Raw genomic sequence first — 23,196 nt, 5'->3', positions numbered from 1 at the left:
TGTAATGACCACATATACGATCAAAGAGTAACATTTACTTATTAAAATAAAAATTATTTAGCCACATTATGAACACAGCCATGGCAATTCTGAGGGGGTAGGGTCCTCAAAGAGTTATTATTTGGATATAGTAGGAGCTTCTAAATACATCCTAGGGGTAGACTAAACCCCATTTCAAGCCCGGGTCAAAGGGCAAATTTTGCAACGATTTTATAAATCTTAAGGTATTTCTTCCAGACCACCCACAGATAGGTAGGGAACACTTATTGTGTAAGGAAAAGTGGCCTAGAGGCAGGGGTGCAGTGGAGCTGAACTGCCAGCTGTGTGGAGAAAGGGCACAAGGGACAAGATGGCAGAGAGACCAGTGAGAATAGTGTGATATTCCCACTGTGATGCGATAGGGAACCAGGCTGGTAATGAGGGGGAGCAAAGGGTTCTTTCAGGGGCCCCCAGAGTCCTTAGTATCTGCCACAAGTTCACCTTCCTGAAAGAGACAACCAATGAATGACCTCAGTTGGAGTCAAACATCCACCATGGGCCATTTACCTAAGGTCTCAGAGGCGTCACCTAATAGAAGCACGGGGCTAAATGTGGGCGAGGGACTTCGTTCCAAGAGAAGGTGATGAAGGCGAACAGATGCTCCTTGACTAACAACAGGCTTACTCCTGTTAAAACAAACTGGGTTTGGGGTACCTCAGCCTAGCATGTGTGAGGATCTGGGGAGGGAGGGAGAGAGGGAGGGGGCTTATATAGTGGTCAAGACATAAGCGACTCATCAAGCCAGAATGGAGCTGGTTTATTCCAAGCTAATGTGAAGGATGTCAAGTAAATTCCTGGTGNGAGAGAGGGAGGGAGGGAGGGAAAGCAAGCCAGGAACCCGCCTGTAATTCCAGCAGCTCAGGAGGCTGATGCAGGGGATCACGAGTTCAAAGCCAGCCTTAGCAGAAGTGAGGAGCTAAGCAACCCAGTGAGACCTGCCTCTAAATACAAACTACAGTATAGGGCTGGGGACGCGGCTCAGTGGTCGAGTGCTCCTTTGGTTCAATTCCCAGTACCGCACCCCCTCCCCTACCAAAAAAAAAAAAAAAAAAAGAAGAAGAAGAAGAAAAGAAAACCCAAACTGGGACCAGTTAAACTTTAAAAAGTTTGCTTGGGCAAGAAAAAAGTTCTGGAATGGAGCAGAATTCTATGCTCCCCCCAACCCACCGGTACAGATTACCTGTCCAGCCAGAGAAGAGGAAGGGCCAGACAAGAACAACCTGATTGGCTGCAGTCACATTGCCTTATATGGGCATGTTCTGGCAGCTTTCAGCCTCTGATTGGTTGGAGATTCAGCTGCTATGATTGGCTAAGACTCGGTGCTTGGTTACAGGGACATCCTCTTAGGTTAAGTTAGGACAAGGCGGCACCAAAAGTGAGGTGGTACTTCAGGACGTATGGAGACCACTTTGGGCCAAACTTTGTCATACAAGTGTGGAGACAGGTGTTGGCCAAACTTAAAAATTTCATAGTCCTAAGAATTTACCCATCATAAGTTGAAAAATTTTAAAATCCAAAGTGCTTTCAACACACTTAACCTACCTAGCATCCCAGCTTAGCAAGGGGTATCCTGCAGCCTGTCAGTTGTTTACCCTGATAATCGTGGGCTGCAGCTCACCGTTGGTGCCCATCTTGGTTGACAGAATATGGACCACATATCACTAGCTGGACGTTATACAGCTTGAATGGTCACTGAACCAGGTGATCCAGGAAAGTCCAATGTAAAAGAACTGAGGCATGGTGCCATGAGATGGGAGAAAGGCAGGCAGATCCAGCACAGAGCCACATATTGGGGAATTACTGAGAGAAGTATGGTCAAGTGCAGCGGCAAGACCAGTAGATCCCCAAGACTTGGGACAGAGGGAGGGGGCTTATATAGTGGTCAAGACATAAGCGACTCATCAAGCCAGAATGGAGCTGGTTTATTCCAAGCTAATGTGAAGGATGTCAAGTAAATTCCTGGTGCTGACCTATGATTCCATTTATATGAAATCTCCAGAGACAAATCCATAGACAGAAAATAAGATTAATGGCCGCCTGGAGCTGAGTAATGGCTGAAGGTCTTGGGTTTCTTTTTGGGGTGATGACACATTCTAAAATTGATTATGGTGATGGATGAGCAACCCTGAGTATACCCAGAGCAACGGAGTGTACACTTTCAGTGGCTGAATTGTCTACTATGTGATTTAAGTCCCAGAAAAGCTGCTGAGTAAAGATTCACCCACCCCAGTGGCCACTGTGATTTTTGGTAGTTGTGTAACCAGCACCTCAATCAAGATATAGAAACGTTCCATCACCCTGAAGAGTATCAGTGCTCCTAGGCAGTCTCCCAACTCCCAGCCGGAGGCAACCACGGATCTGCTTCTGCTGATGTTTTCAATTCAGGGCTATCGTCAATAATATTATCAACATTTGCATACATTATGTAGACATGTTTTCATTTCTCTTGGGGAAATACCTAGAAGCGGTACCATGAGGTCACAGAGAAGAAGTGATTTGTCTAAGGTCCCCAACTAAGAGCCCAAGATTGGATGGTAACTTTTCTGACCCAGGGAGGAGAGGGGCTGACCCTCTAGGGCATGCAGGGGCATGGCTCCCATTCAGTTCTCCTCCCAGAGGTTCAGCCGCTTGTCCCCTCCCTGCCCTGGCTCCCAGGCCCTTATCCCCAGGCTCCTGGTGGAGTGGGAAGCTGTGGAGGGGTTCCCACTAGGGGAGTGGAGAGAAGAAATAAGGTGGACATAAACACTGAACAGGAGTCTGTGGACAGAAGAAATGGAGAGGCATGTGTTTAGCAAAACAGAGAGGAGAGGGGGAAAAGGAGAGAGAAAGGAAGAGGAAAGGAGAAGGTATTTTTCTCCAGTCTTACAGTCCATGTGGACACGTCCTCTTGGGAAGTTAAGTTGGTAATTCTGGTAATTTGGCAAACATATTCTTGTTCCTTTACAAGCTCCAGATAGAAACACCCACCTTCTGTTGAGATCAGCGGGTGGCAGGAGTGTGGCAGAAGATGTTGCTTGGTGTTTGTGAGGATGGCCTGAGGTCTGAGCCTAAGCATCTCCATTTTAAAACTCCAGCTTGAAACCTGCAGTCTCACCAGGCACACCTAAGGGAGCCCTCCAGTAGGGCCCTGAGGCACAAACAAGTCACCTCTCCCCACCCTGACAAACTTGAGTGAAGACTCTGGCAGGGAAAGGTGAAAAAATCGGGGTGGGGACCACCAGGCCAGATGTTTTAACCCCTGGGTAAATGATATCACTGAGAAATCCGGTGCTAGCTGATGAGGATTGAAAGGGGGGGGGTCAAAAGCCCCCAAATTTAGTATAAATAATAGAGCATATGAACAGACATTAAGTCAGCCAACACTGATGCACACAGCTGGATGCACATCACTCCTGAGGAGGACCTGGACTGACATCCCATCACTTGTCATTGCTTCCCTGATCCTCTGCATGGTCCTCACCACTTTCAAACTCTACAGCCACATCTTGACCTTGGTGAGAGCCACAACTTCTCTCTAGGACCACCTCCCCAGCTGGCCATCAGCTCCACCCAGGAGAAGCCGGCCTTGGTTCCCAACCTGATCACCACGGTCTGAGTGGTGGGCATCTGCTGGACTTAAAGCCTAAGGCCTGGGACTTCTGATCTGATGACACCTGAACTTAGCATTCAGAGGGAATGTCTGTCCTGAGCCTTGTAGGTAGCTGAGGTGCTGTTTGCAGTGCTTAGAACTAATCTAGAACTGATTGCTGTGAATTGACTATGTCTATTGCAGTGCCCAGCATTAAGGATGATCATTTTCTTGTTTAAGAACCTACAGAGTGAAATTGTATTGAGTGATTTGAGTGAGTAAAGCACTGAAAAGGGCAGAACACGTGGACTTTCTTTATTTCTCCCCCTTGACTGCATAAGTCGCACCTTTTGCCCATCGCAACAGGACTCCCCATGGACATCCCACAGGTCCAGCCCTGGCTCTCCTCAGGGCCAGAGGAAGGGATTGAAACGTGGGGTCACAGGTGGTGGCAGGGAGTGCTGGACTCAAGCCCACACTCCCACCCAAGCCCAGTCCGCCTTCTGGAGAATCCCTCGGTCATCCTGGCCCTGAGTCTTTGGGGCTGTGGAGGGCCCCCAGTGTACTCTCAGCGCGAGCCTGCCCTCCTCCAGATGCAGGCGAGATGGGGGCTGTGGGTGGGAAGTGAGAGCTGGCCGAGCTGGGTGCCCTCCACCGTAAGAAGGCAGAGACAGAAGGAGGCCACGGATGGGGCAGGATAAAAGGGCAGGAGGGAGCAACGACAGAGACCACAGCAGGGAACAGGCAGAGGACAGACCAGAGACACAAGAGCTATGGAGAGAATAAGTGTAGGACAGAATGGGACAGTGAGGGACCTCAGCAGTCAGACACAGATGGGGACAGATCGATATGAAAAGGGATACAGTCCGAAGACTCCAGAGAAAGACAGACAGGAAGCCCTGTCATGCCCCTTCCTGGTCCTCCTAGGGCTGCCTGCACCGCTGCCCCTCCCTCCCCGCCCACATCACCAGCTGAGCCAGCCACCCTGATTTCTCCACCTGCCCCCACTGGCCAGAGGCCAGAGGCCCACGCACCTGCAGGACTTGACCCGCTCTCTTCCTTCAGCAAAGATGAAGGAAGAGAGCAAAGACCCAGGTGGTTCCTCCGCCCAACTCCCCATCCTTCAAGGCTCAATAAAAAGGCCTCATCTCTCCAGGCTGTCTTTTCTGGGGGCCACAGCCCCACGGTCCCCTCCACCACGACCACCCGGACAGCACCCTGCGCGTGAGACTGCAGAAGGCTCTCTGCAGGTCCATGAGCTTCGCCATAGGGGAGGCTGACGTGCTCCGTTTCCCACTCTAAAAGCACAGGCTGTGGGCTCTTCAGTCAAATCCCTGGGCAGTTCCTCCCATCTGTGGGCCCAGGGCCCATCTCGCCTCTCCTCTATCTTCAGCAGTCTCTGCAAAGGGAAGATGACGAATGCTATCTGGCTTGGAGACATGGAAAAGTGCCTCTGCCCAGGCCAAGTCCACATGTCTATTCCCTTCCCTTCATCGCAGATCCCTGATGCCCCCAGAGCTGTTGTACATGGAGGGTCTGGAACAGATCAGCAGCTACTAAAGCTGTTTGCTATGGGTTGGCACGTCCCGCACATCAGGTCCCATTTGTGGTAGTCTCAATGAACACTTGTCCACCCTGGGCTGTAGGTACAGACATTAGGGAAGTCGGTGGCTCCAAGCCACATCACATGTCCCTGATCTGCTGTTCTTTCCCCCTGCAGTGGAAAGAACTATTGGTGGCTCGCCCAGGTCCTCTCAGACTCTTACCATCTCTGGATGCCCAACCCCCAGCCCTTAATTGTGCCTTTTTTATTTTCAGCTGCTGTGACTCTGGGGCCTTGGTGACCCTGGAGCAACCATCCCTCCTAGGGCCACCAATTGCTAGATAGTAAAAGACACCCCTGTCAGCACCTTCCTTAAGCAACCAGCCAACCCAGAATCCATGTCCCCCCACCTCCTTTAAGGGACTCTTACACCACCTGCCCACCACCCCAGGGCTAGGTCCCTGGCAACTCAAGACAGCCTCTGAAGGATATTGAGAATAGGCCCGGGGGCAAGTCCCCTACCTGCAGCTGTCTCCTCACCCGCCTTCCTCACCCATCACAGAGAGATGGCTGTGGTAAATTGGAGCTTTTGACATTTAGAAGCCTGAGCCTCAACTGGAGAGAAGGCAGGAAGGGAAAATACAAAAGGACCCCAGGACAATAGGCCCCAGGAACTGCCCTACCTGCCCTCCTGTCCTACTCTAAATGAGCCTGCCAAACCAACTCACCGATGACCTGTGTCTGCTGAACCCTATAAAACTCAGAACCCTGTTGTAGCATGCTGCCATTTTTCTCCCCCAAAAATGCATTCCTCTGTGGCTTAATAAAAGCATCATTAATCCATCGAGGTCTGTCCCCAGTTGGTTATTTTTGCTTACAGCCTTTATGCCCGAAAGTCCACTGAAATGATTCAAACTGGCCAATCCTAAGCCTGAGTACCTTGCCCTTCCTTTGCTCCCAGGGACTCCACAGTGAAGGCTCTTGTCTGTTGTCCCCTCCTCTTCTGCTCTCTAGACCAGCTCTAGGCATCCCCTGGGGTCCTGCATGGTGTCCAGTGTCCCTTTCTTTGGGGACATGGGACTATAACAAACTGTCTTTTGAATGAATGGTGATGCAGTTTTCGCCTGTTGCCTCACCACCTCTGAAATAATAAACTCTATATTTTAACACACTCCTGCTGGAGGCATACCCCATGGCTCTCTTCCCAGGACTGCCTTTGGGCTGAAAGTACCTGGAAGTTTATGTCTTCCCTTCCTTACTCCCTCCTGTGACCCCTGACCCATGACTACTGGAGATGGTGCAGTGGCAGGTCTCCAAATGTGGCTCCCTATGGGCATACCCCTGATATCCCTGTCTAGCCCCCCACCATATTCAGCCTGAACTGACCTGACTTCCTTTAAGTAGCAGATGTGAGATTGTACCTGTCATTAATGTAGTAGAGTGAAATTGTACCTGTTTCAAGAGACTGGAATATTCTGCAATCTCCCCTTGGAATGCTTGCTCTTCCAGAGTCCCAAGCTACCCCACGGAAAGGGAGAACGCTGATGCTCCATGGTGAATGAGAGTCCCGAAGTCCCCATGGCCCTTCTGGCTACCTCTGCCAAGGCACCAGAGTGCCATCTTAGGTGCCCCTGCCCAGCTGGGCCCCAAGACGACTGTAGCCCTGGCTATAATCATGCAGAGCTGAAGGAATATCCCATGGAGTCCAGTGAATCCATGAAATCGTGAGTGATTTCAGATGGTTACTGCTTTGTGGCTTTAGCAATAGAGAGCACAGACAGGGAGATTCAAAGGCCTAGTTCCATGCACCCCAAGGTGGAAAAGTCTGTAGCTCAATTTATGCTCCAGAACTCCCCAGGGGAAGAGGCTGAAGCTGAGACTTCACCTGAGGGCACACTCTGGCTCCTTTTCTTCCTCTAGTCTGTCTTTCTCCAGTCCCTCAGTATCTCTCCTGGAAAGCATTTCTTAAACAAATCACTGGTGTGGACATCTTGTCTCTGTGCCTGCAACAGAAGCTGACTTCAGACACAACACTTCTGATCCAACTGGAACCCAGGGGTCTGGCTACCTCTTGTCCCTCCCTACTCTTCCCTGCCCCTTTCCTGCATCCAACAGCATATCCCCCTTCAGCTTTGCCACACAACAGGCATCCATCTGTATGTATCTGTGAGGAAACGGGCATTAAGAACATCCATGAGGTCTCAAAAGGAAGCAGAAAGCAGCTTGTTTGCCTTGGGCAGCAGCAAATGAACCTCCATCCCCAACCACACAACCATAGAGGGGGTAAGGCCCGTAGGAAGGCAAAGTCCAGGCATGTCAGCAGCAGTTAGGGGCCAGATTGGGATTGGGTGTCTGTGGTGGGAGGGGCTCTACTAGTTGTTCCATTTCCCTTCCGGGAGTCTCTTTGCCATCTTCACCCCCACCAGTTCTGGGTCCCTGTAAAACTCCAGAACCCATCACCACGGATCCTCCAGCAGGTCCCAGAGCCGGGTGCCACTGGAGTCAGATAAGTCAGCAGAGAAGATGCTGGGGGCTGGAGGGCCAGAGCCCAGTGGAGGACCCCCACTCAGGGCCTCTAACCAGTCCAAGGAATCCGTGGGGCCTCTGGGAGAGGTGGATGGGGAGTTCGTGGGGGTTGGGAGTGAAGAGGAGAAGACAGATGAGAGGCCTTCAGAGTCCGGTGAGGGGGACAGCACGTCGAAGGAGCCAGGAAAATCCAGAGGAATGGGGGGCAGCGGGTCTGCGGGGGAAGGAATGGAGTGTGAGCTTAGGAAGTCATGGATCTGGTTCTGTTCTTCAGCCCATTCTTTCCTCGGACCCAGGAGTGCAGAACCTCAGGCCCCTTCTCCCCCAAACTCAGGAGTTAGGCTCTTACCATCAGGCTCCATCTGGTCCTCCAGGATGTCATCAATGCCCCGATTCGGAAGCAGCTGTGGACGAACAGACGCGGCGTGAATCTGGCATCCCACCCAGAACCTGAGCGGAGACCCACCATCCCAGACCCACTTGATCCGGCACCCTCTCACCTGCGCCCTCCGGATGGCTTCCTGCAGCTCCTCCTCCAGCGTCAGGGGCGCTGAGGAAGCTGTTAGGGCTGTGGCCAGAGGCGGCGGAGGAGGAGGAGGAGGCGGCGGCGGCGGCGGCGGCGGCGGCGGCGGAGGNAATCCGTGGCTCCACCCCCAGGTCCGGCCCTTCACTCCTGGACCACGCCTTTGGCCTCGCCCCCTGCCCTTTCATTGGCTCCTCCTCCCTGAAGATTCTTCCCCCAGTTGCTCTTAGCCACGCCCCCTTGCGCCGGGCTTTCTCTGCTGGGCCAAGTCTCTCCCCACAACTTCATTGGTTCCTGAGTTTTCGACCCTCCGCCCCATCTGTTTTGTCTTCTCGTCATTGGCCCACACTCTCATAGTGCCGCCCTCACCGTGCCCTGCCGCCGGGAGGTTCCCAGGGCCTTGGGCCTGAGGCGTGGCCAGGGAGCACCCGCCGCGCCGTCCTCCCGCAGCGGCTTTTGCCGCTCGCGGGGCGGGGCACCGCCGCGCATGCGCTCCAGGAGCATCGACTTGGTCCCGGACACCGGGAGGCCCCGCAGGCGCAGCTGCTGCCGGAGCTCTGAGACCTGGGGAGGGGGCGGGGAGAGTCGGTGCTGGGCGTGCTTGGGCAGCAGGCCGGGAATGGGGAGGACATTTGGGAAACGAGATAGGAAAGATCTGGAACCCTCCAAAAGATGAAACTGGGGACCCAGACTCCTGGATTTCCTTGGGGCAGAGGCTGCGGTTAATCCCACCAAAAGAAAGGACACACCTGGAAAGTTGTCCCCCAAACTCACCGTCAGCTCCTCCAGTTTAAGGGTCTGAAGTTCCAACTTGTGTGGAGGGGGAGAAGGGCTGGGGACTCCTGGTTGGAAGGGAGTGAGGGGAGTGGGCTTCATTCTGGCGATGGTCGTGAGGGAGGAACAGTTTAGAAGGGACAGAGAGAGAAAAGGCATATTAAGGTCCTCATAAACAGGGGCTCTAGAAAATGTAGGAAAGTGACAGCCCAGAATTCTGGGTCTCTGAGGAAGCAAGACCATGGGGCTAGATTTCTGTTCGTGGGAGAGGAGGAACTGGGGGTGTGAGTCTGAAAGGAGAAGGACTGGGAGCTGGAGAGTTGGGTCCTGGGGAAGGAGGGGCTCCGGACTGGACCCTGTCATGAGCAGTGGATTTGAGGCAGGATGATGGGATGTGAATTTCTGGGTCCCCAGAGAAGAGAAATGAGGGTCATACCTAGGATGTAGCTGCTGTGAGTTTGTCCCTTCCCACAGAGGTGGCCCCTGGGGACCCAGGGCTGACCTCTCAACTTGGGGGTCTGCCCTGGACCCTTGTCTCGGCTCCGGGGGCATGTACTGGTGGTATGTTAAGTTTCCCCTGGGCTTGGATTCGCTCCAGCGTTGGGAGGTCTTGGAAGACTCCTAAAACAGCAAGTGTGATGTCCCATGCTTCAGCTCAGTTCCTGCCTTCCTGCCCCAGAGCCCACTGCACAGTGGGGTTGGCAGTCACCAAAGAGGAGCAGATGGGGCAGTGGCAAGGAGGACCAAGGCTAGACTCAGAGGGACTTCCTCTCACTCTAGTCAAGACTCACCTTCTTTGGGGACCTCCAAGGACAATATTCCGTCTCAGGGAGCAAGACGCCAGGGCTGAAGAGGAAAGAGGCAGGGACCAAGGGCAAAGCTGGGGCCAGAGCTGGGCCGGAGGCTGAGATCCACGGATCTGAATCTGAGGCTGGAGAGACAGTGAAAGACCTGAGTGGCCTGGAGGCATTTAGCCAGCAAGGAGGAGCAAAGCTGTGGGAAAGGAGGACCCAGCCTCCCTGGGGTGTGGGAGGACAAGCCCTGGCAGCTGGATGCCTGGACTCCTGGATCTAGGGGCCCAGATTTTCACATTCTCAAGAAGGCAGCAAGCTCTGTCACCAAGGGGTGTGTTAGTTGAGGATCACAGATGTCTGGGGTTTTGCTGGGACAGGGGTGGGGGCCTGCACTCCTGGTTCTTGGGGAGACGGAGAAGCTGAGAGCCACAGTCTGACATTCTTATGTGAACGGAATGTGGAGTGGAGTCTGGGAAGCCTGTTTCCTCCAAAGAGCATCTGGAATCATGCATCTGTTGGGGTGGGAAAACTGGAGAGCAGGAAGCAGAGCTCCCAGGGGTGGGATGACCAAGGACCTGGATTCCTGGATCCTTGGGAAAGGACAGGATGGAATTTCAGTGTATCCTGGGTGGGGTATAGGAACCAAGCTACAGGAACCAGTGAGGGACCTTGCATAGCTGTACTCCAGGATGTCCCAGGGAAATGGGGCCACCATCCCCTCCCACTCAGGGCCCACACTTACTGGGGTCCTGATTCCGTCTGTGGATCCGAAGCTGGAGGACTGTGGAAGGAGGAGGGAGGTGGGAGGAGGAAGGCGGGAAGGGAGTGTCCGGGAGCCTGGCTTGGCAGGCCGGTGGGAGTTGCAGTTGTTGGCAGGACACGCGTGCCCAGCCCCCTTACACACCCCTGCAGGCGGGTGGGCAGGCAGCCCGCTCCCTTTCCCGGGCCTCCCGCCTGCTCCCTGCCAGCGCAGTGCCTCGGGCCAGAGCTGCTCTAGGGCTAGGAGCCAGCCAGCCTGCAGGCAGTAGGCAGCCCCACCCCAGCTCCACCTGCCCCTCACGAGTCAGTGCCCACGCCACCCCCAGGAAAATCGCCATCTTGGCAGCCCGGCCCGTTTGCACCTCACCTCCTTTTATCCATGAACCCCACTCTGCAGCGCCAACTTCTTTCTGTGCTCCCCTTTTGCCCTTCCCACAGTCATCCCGTAGTCTGCACACCAACCCTTGAAACGCATCTCTGGGCTCTAGATCTACATATGCCACTTCCGTGTATTTGTAACCTACACACCTCATCCTTGGCTCACTCTGCCTTGGCACCCACCCAGCCACATTGACATTCTTATTTGCACCCTAAGGACATGGCCACTAATTTTGGAGCAAGGCTGTCCCATTGCACAATTCTGCTCTTTGCACATGTGTGTCTTTTTGCACATTTTTGCTCTTCCGTTATTAGTGTCTTTGTACACCCAACCATGTAACCACACTCCCTTGCACTTGGGTGCCCTTTGCCTACTCAGGAATTGACCCCCAGTTCTGCGCATTGCATATCTTGCACTTACCCTGGAATCTAAAACACAACTTTTGACACTTTCAAGGCTCGATAGCTCATTGTCCCCTCACCAAACTCCCACCCTGTCCTCCAAAGTCCCCATTGTGTGCGCATGTCTGCTGAACATACATTTCAGTTGAAGCCTTGTTCTTTGCAGTGCCTGATCTGCACACCCACCCCTAGCTGCCCACTCCTCTTTGCTGACCTAGCCATTTGCACACTTAGTGGCCTACCTCAATTCGACCCCTTTGCTGGACACCTTTATGCTGAGTGACCTTTTGCACAGAAAATACATGCCTCACGGGTCCTCCTACCTTCTCCCACCCCAGAGTAGACCCGTTTCCAGAAGCCCAGGACCCCTTCCCAAACCCATAGGGAAAAGCCTCTCACCAGATCGGAACTTGGAGCGGATGATTTGGGAGCGCTGGGAGGAAGCTGCCAGGGTCATTTCCAAGGCTGGGATGGGGACCTGGACTGGAGAGAGAGCAGGGTCAAAGTGGAGGTCAGGAAGCTGACCCTGTGGGTAGACTTATGAAAAGCTCTGAGGGAGTTAGGGATAGAAGCAGCCTGTAACCCTAACTTCTGGATGTGGAAAGGGCTGGGGCCCCAGACACATAGGTCAGAGGGAGGAGGGCTGGGGCCTGGACTCCTGAGTCTGAGGGAGGAGGGGCTGGGGCCCTAACTCCTAGGTCTGAGGGAGGAGGGGCTGGGAGCCCTGACTCCTAGATCTTGGTAGAGGGAGGACCTGGGTCCTAGGGAGGAGGGCACTGGGAACCTCGACCCCTGGGTCTTTGAAGGAGAAGAAGGGATAGTGGCCTGGACCCCTGAATCTTGAAGGGGAAGGAGGTTAAGGGCTGGCACACAATACTCTTGAGGGGACTAGAATTCAATATCCAGGGGAAAGGGGTCTGGGAAATTGAACAGTGCCTGCAACTTGCACCTGAGAAGGGAATGGGTCGGGATGTCAGCCACCAGGGTCTGTAAGGAAGGGATGGGGACCAGAAAAGTGACAGAAGAGTTAAGGAGAGTCCTTCCCTCCACCCCAGGGGCTTCTCACCAGGTGGGCTCGGAGCAGCTGTGCCCTAAGGCGGGTGGAGTCTGGCGGTCTGGGTTGGAGACTGCAGGCTCCACCCCACCAGCCTGGGAACGCCTTGGAACCCCCTTTCTGGTGCGTGCTGGAAGCCCAAGGAGTGGGCGGAGGAGACGCGAGCTACGCCCGGGACTCTGAGAAAGGGCGGGGACAGGCGCTGACAGAGTCTGGGGCGGGGTTCCTGGGCTCGCTCCTCCTCGTCGTCCTGAGGCTGTGAGGTCGGGCGGGACAGCCGCAGGCAGACAGACGGGAGCAGGTGCCGGGAGAGGGGCGCCGAATGAGCAGCAGTGGCAGGTGGTCGTGTCCCGTCTCTGCCGGCAGGTGCCACCTGTCGCTTTTTTTCCCCCTGACACAGCAGCGGGAGTCAGGTTTAGGGAAGGGGAAAGTTCAAGCCAGAGGGCCGGACCCCTGGTCTAAGGAGTGGGTTGGGGGTCTGCGGGAGGAAGTGCTAGGAACCGAGATAGAGGTGTGGTTCGGTGGTGTGCTTAAAAGTCAGACGGGTTCAGAGCCGGTAAGGGGACCCGGATTCCTAGGTAAGAAAGAGAAGGCAACTTTGGACTTTGGGGGTGAGAGGGAGAGACGGCTGGTTCCCAGTGGCAGGATCAAGGGCCTGATATCCCGCAGAGCACACTTCGGACCGTGTTCTGAGGTGTGTGGGAGGCCCCAGTGCTCCTGGGTTGGATTACATGAAAGAGGGCACGCTGAGGCCGCGGCTATAAATACCTCCTCCGACTAGGCAGGAGCCCAACGCTCCAGGGCAGGGCCCTGAGGCCTTAAAAATCACCATCTCTAAGGCCCCGAATCTTAATAAAAGAGGCACTGCCAAAGTCACAGATACATTTATTGCTCCTTGGCACTAACATCCCAAACCCATCTCTCCCCCCCTCCCCCGTCTCATCCTGTTACTACCCCAAAATTCAAACTCCCAGCTTTCCGCGCGGGGACGGGAACTACAACTCCCAGAAAGCTCTTCGTTCAGGCGGTCTCCAGTGAGTAGAAGCCCAAGAATTTTCAAGGTTCGCGCGCTCCTTTGCTATTGGTCTTCAGGGAGGCGAGGCTACGGGAGGTCCGTGGCGGTGATTGGCTGGCAACTCCTGCTGCTCAAGATCCCACAGGAGGCGACGGAGCCTGCGCAGTTCACGGTGCAGGGCGTCGTCTGTCACTGGGCCCGTGAGGCGCAGGCGTGAGCTCCCCAGGGGCAGGATGAGGGGCGGGTGAGAGGAGAAGCTTTCGAAGATGTCGCCTTTGAGGCCAAAGAAGATAGGTTAGAGTCTGAAAATGGGCGTGAGGCGACTGTGCCAGGAAGAGCCGAGACTGAACTACGCCCGAAGAAAAACTCCCAGCAACTTGCAGGAGCAGGGTCCGCTTAAAGGCGACTCTGGGATCCAGAGCACAATGGGAGTTGTCGTTGAGACTGCAAAGGCCATGGTTGCGTGGGCAACCAGCAGGGGGGTGGCCAGGTTCCTACATCCCCGAGGAAGGCTGGGAATTTAGTCCTAGGGACTCCTGAAGGTTAAGGGGCACAGACTCCGAGGAGAGGTGGGTGAGGGGTTGCAGAGGGAGAAAAGAGGGGCTGGGACCTTGAACTCCTGTGCTGGTGAGAAGGGGACTGGGACCAGCCTCCTGGGTCAGAAGAGCGCTGGGGCTAGGGACCCCCACGCCCAAAAGCTGAAAGCCCCAGTGTTTGTATCCCCATTTTCCTCACCTGTGTCCACAGCATCCTGCTCTGCTGGGGGAGGGTCCCAGGCCGGTGGTGGCCCGCGGCCAGGACCCAGCTGGTAGTGGCTAAGCAGATGGTGGAGCTGAGCAGGTGTCAGGGTGGAGTGGTCAGTTCGTAGGCTGCTCCATGAAGCCTGGTGGGAGGACCAGGTGAGAAGTCTATGGTCATTATGGGGCAGCTGAGAAATGGCACATGGAAGGGCCTCCATAAGTGGAGTGGATGTGCATAGTGGAGTCTATGCCATGTGTCCTGGGCACTGTGAAGACCACTTGTCACTGAAGTGATGGTAGGGAAGGGTGTTGCTCTCAGAAGCTTTAAAAAATATGATTTGTTTCAGAATAAATAAAGATACAGGAAGAAGGTGGGGAACAAGACTGCTATTCACTTGTATCATTAAAGCTGGCAATGTGTACAGAGGGGTTAATTTTTCCATTGTGGCTATTTTTGTATCTGTTTGGCAAATTTTGCACTTGACCTAGCTGGCATTAGAATCATCAGTGTGATTAAAATCAGAGACTCTATCCAGATTGCCTGGGTTCAAAGATCTCAGCTCGATTACTTACTGATCTTCTGACAAATCACTATGCCTCAGTTTCCTTATCTGTCAAACAACCGTGTAGGGTTGTTATGAAGATGCAATGTGACAAACTGGAAAGTGACTTGGAACACTGCCTGGGGCTTATCAAATGCACTGTCAGTGTTTGATAAAAAATAAATACATGAAATCAAGTGACCTGTTCTACATGATTCTCAGTTTCCTCATCTGAAGAATTGTCTAATAATAACCCATTTTCATGCAGATCTATCAGTATTAAACTAGAATTGTGAAACACAGTGACTGGAATTAAGGTTTTGTTCAGTGGATATTTTAACCAGCACATTCCCTGGTCTCATACCAAACTTCCTGACTCAGCATGGCTGAGGAGGGACCCTGCAAACTATTTTTAAAAAGTTCCACTGGGATTCAGACACAGTCAAATGTGGTTATTGTTGGTGCTGGCTGCCAGCTATCTAAGCAGAGTCTTGGAATGAAAAGGGGTCTCCAGGAGCTCTGAGGGTGAGCTGAATATACAGGGTGGCTGAGAGGGGTTGAAGAGTTAGAGGTTAGGGGTCAGGGATTACCTTAAGCAGGGAGGTGCGGGGCACACAGAGCAGGTTCACAGCAATGGAGAGTTTCCGGAAGAACTCAGTGGCAATGTCACCTAGCCCAGCCCCCTGAAGCCAGTCCAAGACAAGATCTAGGTTGGTTCGGATCTGGACAGCTCGGGACCACTGATAGAAAGGTCTGCCTTGACCTAGGAGGGAAGGTTATGGGAGTAAATGTGGGTGGACTGTGGCCTGCTTCCCAGACCATTCCTGTCCTTGAGCTTGGTCTGTGTCTCTGTTCTCCAGAATATCCAGACATGTGGCCTGTGCTGTGTTGTCTAGCTTGATATGGGTCTGGGATAGGAGCCTCCCCATTCCTGGCTCCCAACCCAACTCTCACCTCGTTCCATCAGTGAGTTGAGAAGGGATGCATTGGAGAAGAAAAACAAGTAGCCGAAAGTCTGAGACACAAGATCTGGATGCAGCTCACACTGGCTGGTCAATTCCAAGGCTGCCTGGAACACGCCCAGTGTAGGTCTCAACCCTGGAGGCATGGCCCCCAGCTCTGCACCAGGCCCAGGCAGATCGGCACCAGCTGTGAAGGGGTTGCTATCCAGGAGAGCAGGCAGTGTTGAATAAAGAGTCTGAGGAAACAGGCAAAAAGAAGTGATTGGATCACATTCCCTGGAAGCTTCAGGTTGGTAGAGCATGGAGATAATGGGCAGCTCTAAAGGCTTCTAGGAGTTGTAGCCCACTCTGCATTCAACACCTGAAGGGACTCTATGAACAAATCCCTACTTCACAGATGGGCTTCTAACATTTATTAAACCTGGAACAAGTCAAGTCTTAAGAAAGACTTTCTAGAAGTTTCTTGGTTATTATAACACCACTTCTCATGCATTTTGGGACTTGTAGTTCTCAGTAGATAGCTCACGAAGGACAAAGAATAGTGGACAAAGAAGCCCCCTTCTTTTATCCAGAATTCCTGAAGGAAAGAAAAAGAATGGAGAGTTAGGAAGTAGCAGTCAGGTGGCAATTAACTGGTAGAAAGTGAGACCAGGCCAAGGACCGGAAATGAGGTCAGATACAGAAATAAAACACCCTCTGCAAGAATGTGCAGGAAGTGAAGCCTCAGAGGAAAGGGCTTCATAGTTACGGCTGTTCAAGGAACTGCTACCTATCCCAAAAGACTCCCTTCTCCTTTTACAGACAGGGAATCAGACCCAGCATAAACCAAAATCCCTGAGAAGTCCAAGAAGCAATATTAAGGTCAAAGATATGGCAGGAGGTGGGGGAGGCAGACCCTGCAGGAAGAGCACTCAGAGAGAAAAAGGTCTCCAGATTAGAAATGGAAGTGAGTTCAGAGCTACAGCAAGTGAGATCAACAAACACAGGAAATAAGATCCCGATTAAAGATCTTTGGTTTAAATGACAGGACCTAACACTACTTGAACTATCTTTCTCTCTCCCTGCCAATCTATCTATCTATCTGTCTATAATTTATCAGTAGACCAAAAAAAAAAAAAAAAGAAGGGAGCTTGAGAAGATGTAATAGTTATATAACCAGGTAATGAAGCCAGACTGTCAAGAGGCAATAATTGCAGACAGGAAGGGAAGCCAGAAAGGCAGGAAGTGATGTCACAGCAACAAAGAACTGGAATGAGATGGGAAGTGATGTCATAGGAGAAGGAAATTTTAAGCCAACCAGGAAATGACATCAGAGCAACACAATGAAGTTTTATCAGAAAATGATGCTGTCAAATTGGAAGTAGGGGCAAAGCCAACCTTGGTGAGGTAGTAGACAGACTGCTGGAAGGTACACATGATGACCTCATCCAGGAGGGCCATGGCCTCATCACATAATTCCAAGTCATTGCAGAGCTGTGGGTCTGAGGATAGACCTAAGGGTGAGAGGGAGAACCACAGGCTGGCAGCCAGGAGCCCAGGGCCCCAGATTCAGGAAAAAGGGCTTGGAAAAGCCTAAGCTTGGGTAAGAGCTCACCCTCCTGGTCGGCCTCCTTCTCCATTTCCAGCACCTTCTCCTGCACAAAGCTCAGCAGCTCAGTGGTGTTGGCCATCCACAGCATGAGTGGCCGCAGCTCCACAGATACAGCCTCTGGAGTCAGGGGCACTTCGGGGATCCCCTCAGGGTGGCTGAGGAAAGGGGAAGGAACCTGTGATCCCTGCTCAACCCCCATAATAGTCCAAACCTCAAGATTTGGGCCTAAGTTGAGGACCAAGCCCATGCCCCATTTCACAGCCAGAAATGTTGAGTCCCAAGGAGGAACAGAAACTTGCACTAAGACATGTATGGAATAAATGCAGAACTAGATGCAAATCCCAACTCTTGCATCCCTCTGGATCTTTGTGCTTGGAATTTCTCTTACTTCTCTGGCTGACGGTCTCCAATTTCCTTAATTTTTTCCTGCAGAACAGTGAGATCAGAATTAGGGGAGAGGGTCAGGAGAGAAGGTATCTTGAGTTAATGTCCTGGTTTTTCTAGAAGCCTATTTAGGACAGAGACTCCCCACTTTGCAGATGTACTCTAATCCCTAAGCCTCACAGTTAGGTAAGCATTCTGCCACGGGAGTTACCTCTCCAGCCCTTGGTACTTATTTTTTGAGACAGGGTCTCACTCAGTTGCCCAGGTTGTCCTCTAACTCGTGATCCTCCTCACTGGTCCCTCTTTTTAAAGATAACAAGAGGCAGGGGCTGGGGTTGTGGCTCAGTGGCAGAGCACTTGCCTGGCATGTGTGAGGCACTGGGTTTCATTCTCAGCCCCACATATATATAAATAAAAATAAAGTTCTATCAACAATTTAAAAAAATACATGTTTTTAAAAAAGTAACAAGAGGTGATGGTGGTGATGAATGAGTGGTCTGTTGCCCTTGGGGCCTCTTCTGCTCAAATTCTGTTTCTTCTTAACCCCAAAGAACTCCATAAACCCTCCCTCTAACAAGCCTCTAGTTCAATAGGATGGAACCTTTCTTCTACTCTGACCTATTTCTTTCTGGGGCTCCCATATGTAGGTCCAACCAACCTATCCTCCAATAATGGTCTCTCTTGCAACTGCTGCAAGGTCCCAGCCCAGTGGGTTGCCCACCGAACTTCTTATAATGGTCTCTTCAACTTCTCGGCCCCGCCCTATTTACCAGAATGACTTATTCCAGGATCCCACAGCTCCAAAGGTAGGCACTACCACCTCTTCTATAAATCCAAAACTTCGGTGAGTGGGACCACTTACTACGTCGCCCAAGCCCTTCCTGAGGCATCATGGGAAACATACTTTCTTCTCACCCTTATCCCTAACTGAGTAGACTTGGGCAGCAGGTGGGGCTGGATGGCGGTTGGGGGTGCTCACCCAGACGGCCTCCTTGATGAGCCTGGCGAGGCGGCCCAGCAGGCGCGGTAGGTGGCCCAGCTCCAGCTCTCGGGCCGAGTGCTGCACGCATAGCGCCAGCAGCGTGGCAGGCCCCAGCGGTGGCAGGTCTCCCGCTCCAGAGGCCGCTGTCCGCACGATCTCGCCCAGCAGTGCTTCCTCCTCGCGAGGTCGGAAACGCAGGACCGGCTCCCGGCCGTCCAGGTAAGCGGCCAGCGCCTCCCCACGCTCTTGCAGACCTCGGCCGCACAAACGGCAGGAGAAGGCCCAGCCGGGGCCTGGGGGTGTGGCTCCGGGACGAGCAGGAAGCCAGGGGGGTCTTGCCGGCCCAGAACCCCCAGTGCGGGGGTCCTTGTACATGAACAGGAAGTGCTCGCCCAGCCCTAGCAGGTCACCTGGGTGCAGCTCGGCCTCCCGCAGCAGAAGACACCCGTTGTGCATAACCGGAGCTCCACGGGAAGGGCGCACCATGGCTGGGGGCTCAGGGCCCGCACGAACTGTGCAGTGGCGTGGCAGTATGTCAGGGGCATTGAGGAAAGTGTCCACGTATGGGCCAGGGGACCCGCAGCGGGATGAGGAGGTCCCGCCTCTGCCAAAAACGTGTTGCTCCCTTGTCATGACATACACCACAAAGTCCTAGAGAAAAAGTAAAGACAACACATCCAATTCCCTTCCCAATGGGTGCTTCCAAACAGTCTCTATCCCAACATCAATACTCCCATATCCCACCTACTTTTTAAATGAACACTTCCAAGATCCACCAGGACCCAGAGGACTAACACTCCACTTTCTTTTGAAAGAGCTTTCTATGGGAGATGCTACCATGATGCACATCCCCACAACTCTATACTTACAGAAGAAAGCCCCAACTTTGTCACTCCCTCAAAGAACAGATGATTCAGAGATGATAAATCACCAATGGACTCTCATTTTCCCAACAATTCTGAATGAATTCTTCCCCACCTAAAGTGGACTCTACCAAAACATCCAGCCAAGGAATGAGTGCTTCCAAGGACACCCGTCACCCCTACTAAAATGGACTACCCCCTACCTTCATCCTCAAAGAATGGACCTCTCCAACCTTCCTCCATTTCCATACCCCTGGCCCCACTTGTTCTTAATTCCACTCCAGTGATGGAGCCTTACAGATGTTTCCCCTTCTACTAATAGTCATTTCAATATCCCAAAGGAATGAGATCTTTTAAAAGACCCCCGTAAACCAATGTTCTTCCATTAGCTAGGACTCATGAAGGTGCATTTCCTAGGTGACCCCTTTCTACAGTGCATTCTCTCGATTATTCCCATCCCTTGACAAGGAAACCTGCTCCAACAATGGACTCCTCTATTTGCCCCCATTCACGTGTAGGAGGACTCCAAAGACACACCCACAACATCAACAGAGGTTCTCACTATGCCCCTCCCTTCAGGGGACACCTGCTAGAGATTTCCATACAGTGGCTCTTCTAGTAATCATGTTTTCAAACACCTGCCTCAAGGAGAGAGCTTCCTATTTCATCCACTCCCCAAAAAGATGCATTCCAAAGAACCCTTCTTAAAAAGGTGCTCTTGTCTCCATTCTGTAAAAATGGAAGCAGTGTGTCGCCTTTCTAAAATAAACCTAAGACTGTGTGCATGAATGAATGTGTACTAATCCCACTGATATGTACAATGCACAGATGAAAATACTCTCAAGTTCTCCCATTGTCACCCAAATGTGTAAATGCACAGAAGTGCCAGCACCCCCTGCCTGCATCCACAATGGTCAAACGTCCCAGTGAAAACCATCACCTTTTACAAATGGGTTCATCCACTCCCCCACCAAAGAAATACAGGCTTTTCTACATTAAGTCCCCAGACACTAGTCAAGGACGTCCCTGCCCCAGCACATGCACTCTCCTGTCGTCCTCCCTCAAGAAATGATGTCTACTCGGGGTCTCCTTCCTGCAATGGACTCTCCTTTGAAAAGACACAGCTTGCCCTCCACTTTCAGTGACAGGACCATGCCCTATTTGTGCCTCCAGTGTAATCTTGTCAGCCATCTCCCCTCCGCCTCCTCCACACTCACTCTCTGCAACCTGGCTGTGCTTTTGCCTACCAGAGGACCTGAGGCTACCTCAACCAGAGGAATTCTGAGAACTACAGGTTTATCACTCTCCAATGACAGGGGGGACATAGGGCTCTGGGTGGTTGGGGAGGCGATGCTCACCTGGGCATCCTGATAGCCCTGGAGCAGTAGAAAGTAGGGGCGATTGCTGGGGGCCTGGATGAGGCACTGAGTCAACTGATCAAAATCCCCGGGGTCTGCAGGTACTATTTGGGTATCAGCTGCCCCTGGGGCCATGCTAAGTGCTTGCTGCCTGCGTTCCTGCTGCCGCCTTCTCCGACCCTGCAGGCTCAGCTCTGACACACTGCGCCGTAAGGACAAGTTCTCCGAGCGTTCCTTGCCCCCAGATCCAGCGGGGACCCCAGATCCAGACCCAGGACCAGGACTGGCCAGTGCGGCCCCACCAGAAGCTGCACGGGAGCGATTCTTCTGTGGCCGCCACGAGGGGGCGCCGGTGCCTGCGGGGGGTGGGGAGAGAGTGCCTGAGAGTAGAAAGACCAGGGAGAGACCTGAGATCATCTATCACTCCCTGAGTGCCTTGTCCCTTGGTGCACATGGCAGCACGCATGCCAGGTTGCCTGTGGCATGTGCTATTTCACCTTTGAGGTCGCCTCCTGCTTCAGGATCCATATAACCGTCCTTGGCCTCTCTGAACACCTCTTCCTCTATCCTCTTTCTTTCCCCTGCGCCTACACTTGGCAGTTAAGGGAGCCTAAGGCTAAGGATCCAAGGCCCGCTGCCAGTCTTCACCCCACCTAGAGGCACAGGTCCCTCTCCCTCCTAGGCTCTGCCCACATAGGCCCTGACCCTCAAGATCCGCCTCAGCCTACTTCCCAGAGCTGTCTCCTGCCACACAGACCCACAAGCAGGTGCCACCACGCCTCACCAGGCCCAACGCCTCAGGCTCAGGCCTACTCAGTTCCTCAGACTCCACCCTGGCCCCGCAGGCCCACCCACGGCTCTGCACAGCCCTCCAGGACATTGTCCTGGCCTGTTCCTCATCTCCTAGTTCTCTCCAACTTCGATTTTCCCCTAACACTGGCCGAATCCCTGGGAATTCGCTAGGCTCTGGCGCTTCCCACAAGCTGCTGAGCTGCCAGAACCCACCGACACCCCGCTGGGGAGCTACCACTGCTTTGGCCACCTACACATTCAGCCTCCTGCAAGGCAGCCTGGAATGCCTCCTAAAGGCCCTGACTCCATCCCGAGACACTCTGGGACACCTCCAACCACTGCCACCAGCCGGGCCATGCCCCACGGGAATCCAAGCACCACTCTGTAGGCCCTGGGAAACCAGCAGGTCCCGCCCAGCGCTCAGATGCTGCAGCCCCGCCTTCTCCCAGGCTAGTCCCCCATTGGCTCCCCCCAACCTGCTTTAAGGTGCCCACTCGCCAAAGTTCCAATTGCAGCGTGGGTGAGTCAGTGGCTAGCTGCAGGGTTTCCTCGGGTCTGAAGATGAAGACCGGGGATCCACCTCTGCGAACAGAATCGCAGAGAGTCATCCAGAAAGACAAGCAGACACGGAGATGGGGTCCCCAGGAAGGGGGAAGGACACCAATACCCCAAGAGGAAGAGGGACAGGAGTGAGAAGGGAGCAGAGACAGTAAGGAAAAACAGAGACCCAGGGATGACCAAAATGGGTGGTGGGTAGACATAGCAGGAAAGAGACTCTAAATAAATAAAGGCCAGTCCCACAGAAGCCATTACCAAGAGGTGAGAAGGGAGGGGAGGGAAGGAAGGAAGCAGAATCAAAACCCGCCCTGTGTGGCCCACCCCAGTGCCTAAGCCCACCTCTCCCCCCACTGGGCCCAAGTAAACCAGTATCTGACTTCCTGCTCTCATCACCCAGGCTCCCTTGCCCATTCAGGACTGGAACAGGAGACAGGTCTCTCAGGATCCCTGACAAGAAAGCAATGCATGGGGCTGAGCCCAAACCAGGGACAGATGGAAGGCAGGTGGGCCAGGGGCAGGTGGACCACTTTGTGGCTACTCACATGACAGAGGCAGGATAGGCCTGTGGCCCGGGGCTTGGTGGGGAGGATGGTTCCACAGGCACACAGGGGAGGGAGCTTTCCAAAGGGGATGGGGTGCTTCCACCCTCCTTCAATACACCAGATAGCCTGGCCCTAAGGGAAGGTGGATATACATCCCCAATGGGCTGGGGTTAGGGGAATGAGGCAGAGGGACATCTGGGAGATGGAGGGGCATCTGGGGAGAGGGATGGGCCCTGGACTACAGGCCCAGGAGGACTGATGGCTGCAGTGGGACCCAGGAGTCTTACCTGGCTCTTACCTGTTGCAGGTTGGGCAGCACCCAGAGGGCCTGGCTCTGATGTCCTGGGTTAGTTCCTGATCCCTTTAGAAAAGCCTGTGCCTCTGACCCAGCCCCCAGCACTGTGTGGGGACATTAAAAGGCAAGAGGAAACCCAACAGGAAGAGGTGGGAGGGGGTGTCCTGAGAAGACCAGGCCTGGGGCAGGAGATCTAGGTAGGCCTGGCCCTG

At 53.4% G+C, this 23,196-nt stretch overlaps 2 protein-coding genes across 11 annotated transcripts in view; both read right to left on the bottom strand.

The window, feature by feature from the left end:
- Positions 1 to 8,354: 8,354 nt before the first annotated feature.
- On the bottom strand, positions 8,355 to 13,093 carry Mamstr (MEF2 activating motif and SAP domain containing transcriptional regulator). Of its 7 annotated transcripts, none has more exons than XM_048790596.1 (7): positions 12,373 to 13,093; positions 10,894 to 11,789; positions 10,510 to 10,548; positions 9,765 to 9,904; positions 9,410 to 9,594; positions 8,974 to 9,076; positions 8,355 to 8,763 (listed from the first exon to the last, which is right to left on the bottom strand). In XM_048790596.1, the coding sequence occupies exons 2-7, from the start codon at positions 11,057 to 11,059 to the stop codon at positions 8,551 to 8,553; spliced, it is 846 nt and encodes a 281-aa protein (XP_048646553.1). In that variant the 5' UTR covers positions 11,060 to 11,789; positions 12,373 to 13,093; the 3' UTR covers positions 8,355 to 8,550. The 7 variants fall into 7 exon arrangements, with proteins under 7 accessions (XP_048646553.1, XP_015352082.2, XP_048646550.1 ...); XM_015496596.2 differs by having other exon boundaries at positions 11,706 to 11,789; XM_048790593.1 differs by having other exon boundaries at positions 8,974 to 9,594.
- A 135-nt stretch (positions 13,094 to 13,228) lies between these two features.
- Positions 13,229 to 23,196, bottom strand: part of LOC107151279 (ras-interacting protein 1) — a 44,632-nt gene continuing 34,664 nt past the window's right edge. For 2 of the 4 annotated variants that reach the window (XM_048790585.1, XM_048790584.1), the window contains 9 exons: positions 20,798 to 21,153; positions 18,574 to 19,227; positions 17,599 to 17,636; positions 17,214 to 17,365; positions 16,997 to 17,112; positions 15,612 to 15,855; positions 15,248 to 15,420; positions 14,111 to 14,258; positions 13,229 to 13,648 (listed from right to left, as the gene is read on the bottom strand). In XM_048790585.1, coding sequence (XP_048646542.1) covers positions 13,449 to 13,648; positions 14,111 to 14,258; positions 15,248 to 15,420; positions 15,612 to 15,855; positions 16,997 to 17,112; positions 17,214 to 17,365; positions 17,599 to 17,636; positions 18,574 to 19,227; positions 20,798 to 21,153 — 2,081 coding nt within the window. In that variant the 3' untranslated portion in view covers positions 13,229 to 13,448. Of the gene's footprint in view, positions 13,649 to 14,110; positions 14,259 to 15,247; positions 15,421 to 15,611; positions 15,856 to 16,996; positions 17,113 to 17,213; positions 17,366 to 17,598; positions 17,637 to 18,573; positions 19,228 to 20,797; positions 21,154 to 21,843; positions 22,007 to 23,196 lie in introns of those variants that run through there. The other 2 variants (XM_048790586.1, XM_015496594.2) reach the window with 2 other exon arrangements.

Source organism: Marmota marmota, unplaced genomic scaffold (assembly GCF_001458135.2).
Source record: "Marmota marmota marmota unplaced genomic scaffold, marMar, whole genome shotgun sequence".
Taxonomy (NCBI): Eukaryota; Metazoa; Chordata; class Mammalia; order Rodentia; family Sciuridae; genus Marmota; species Marmota marmota.
This window is presented reverse-complemented; position numbering and strand designations above follow the sequence as displayed.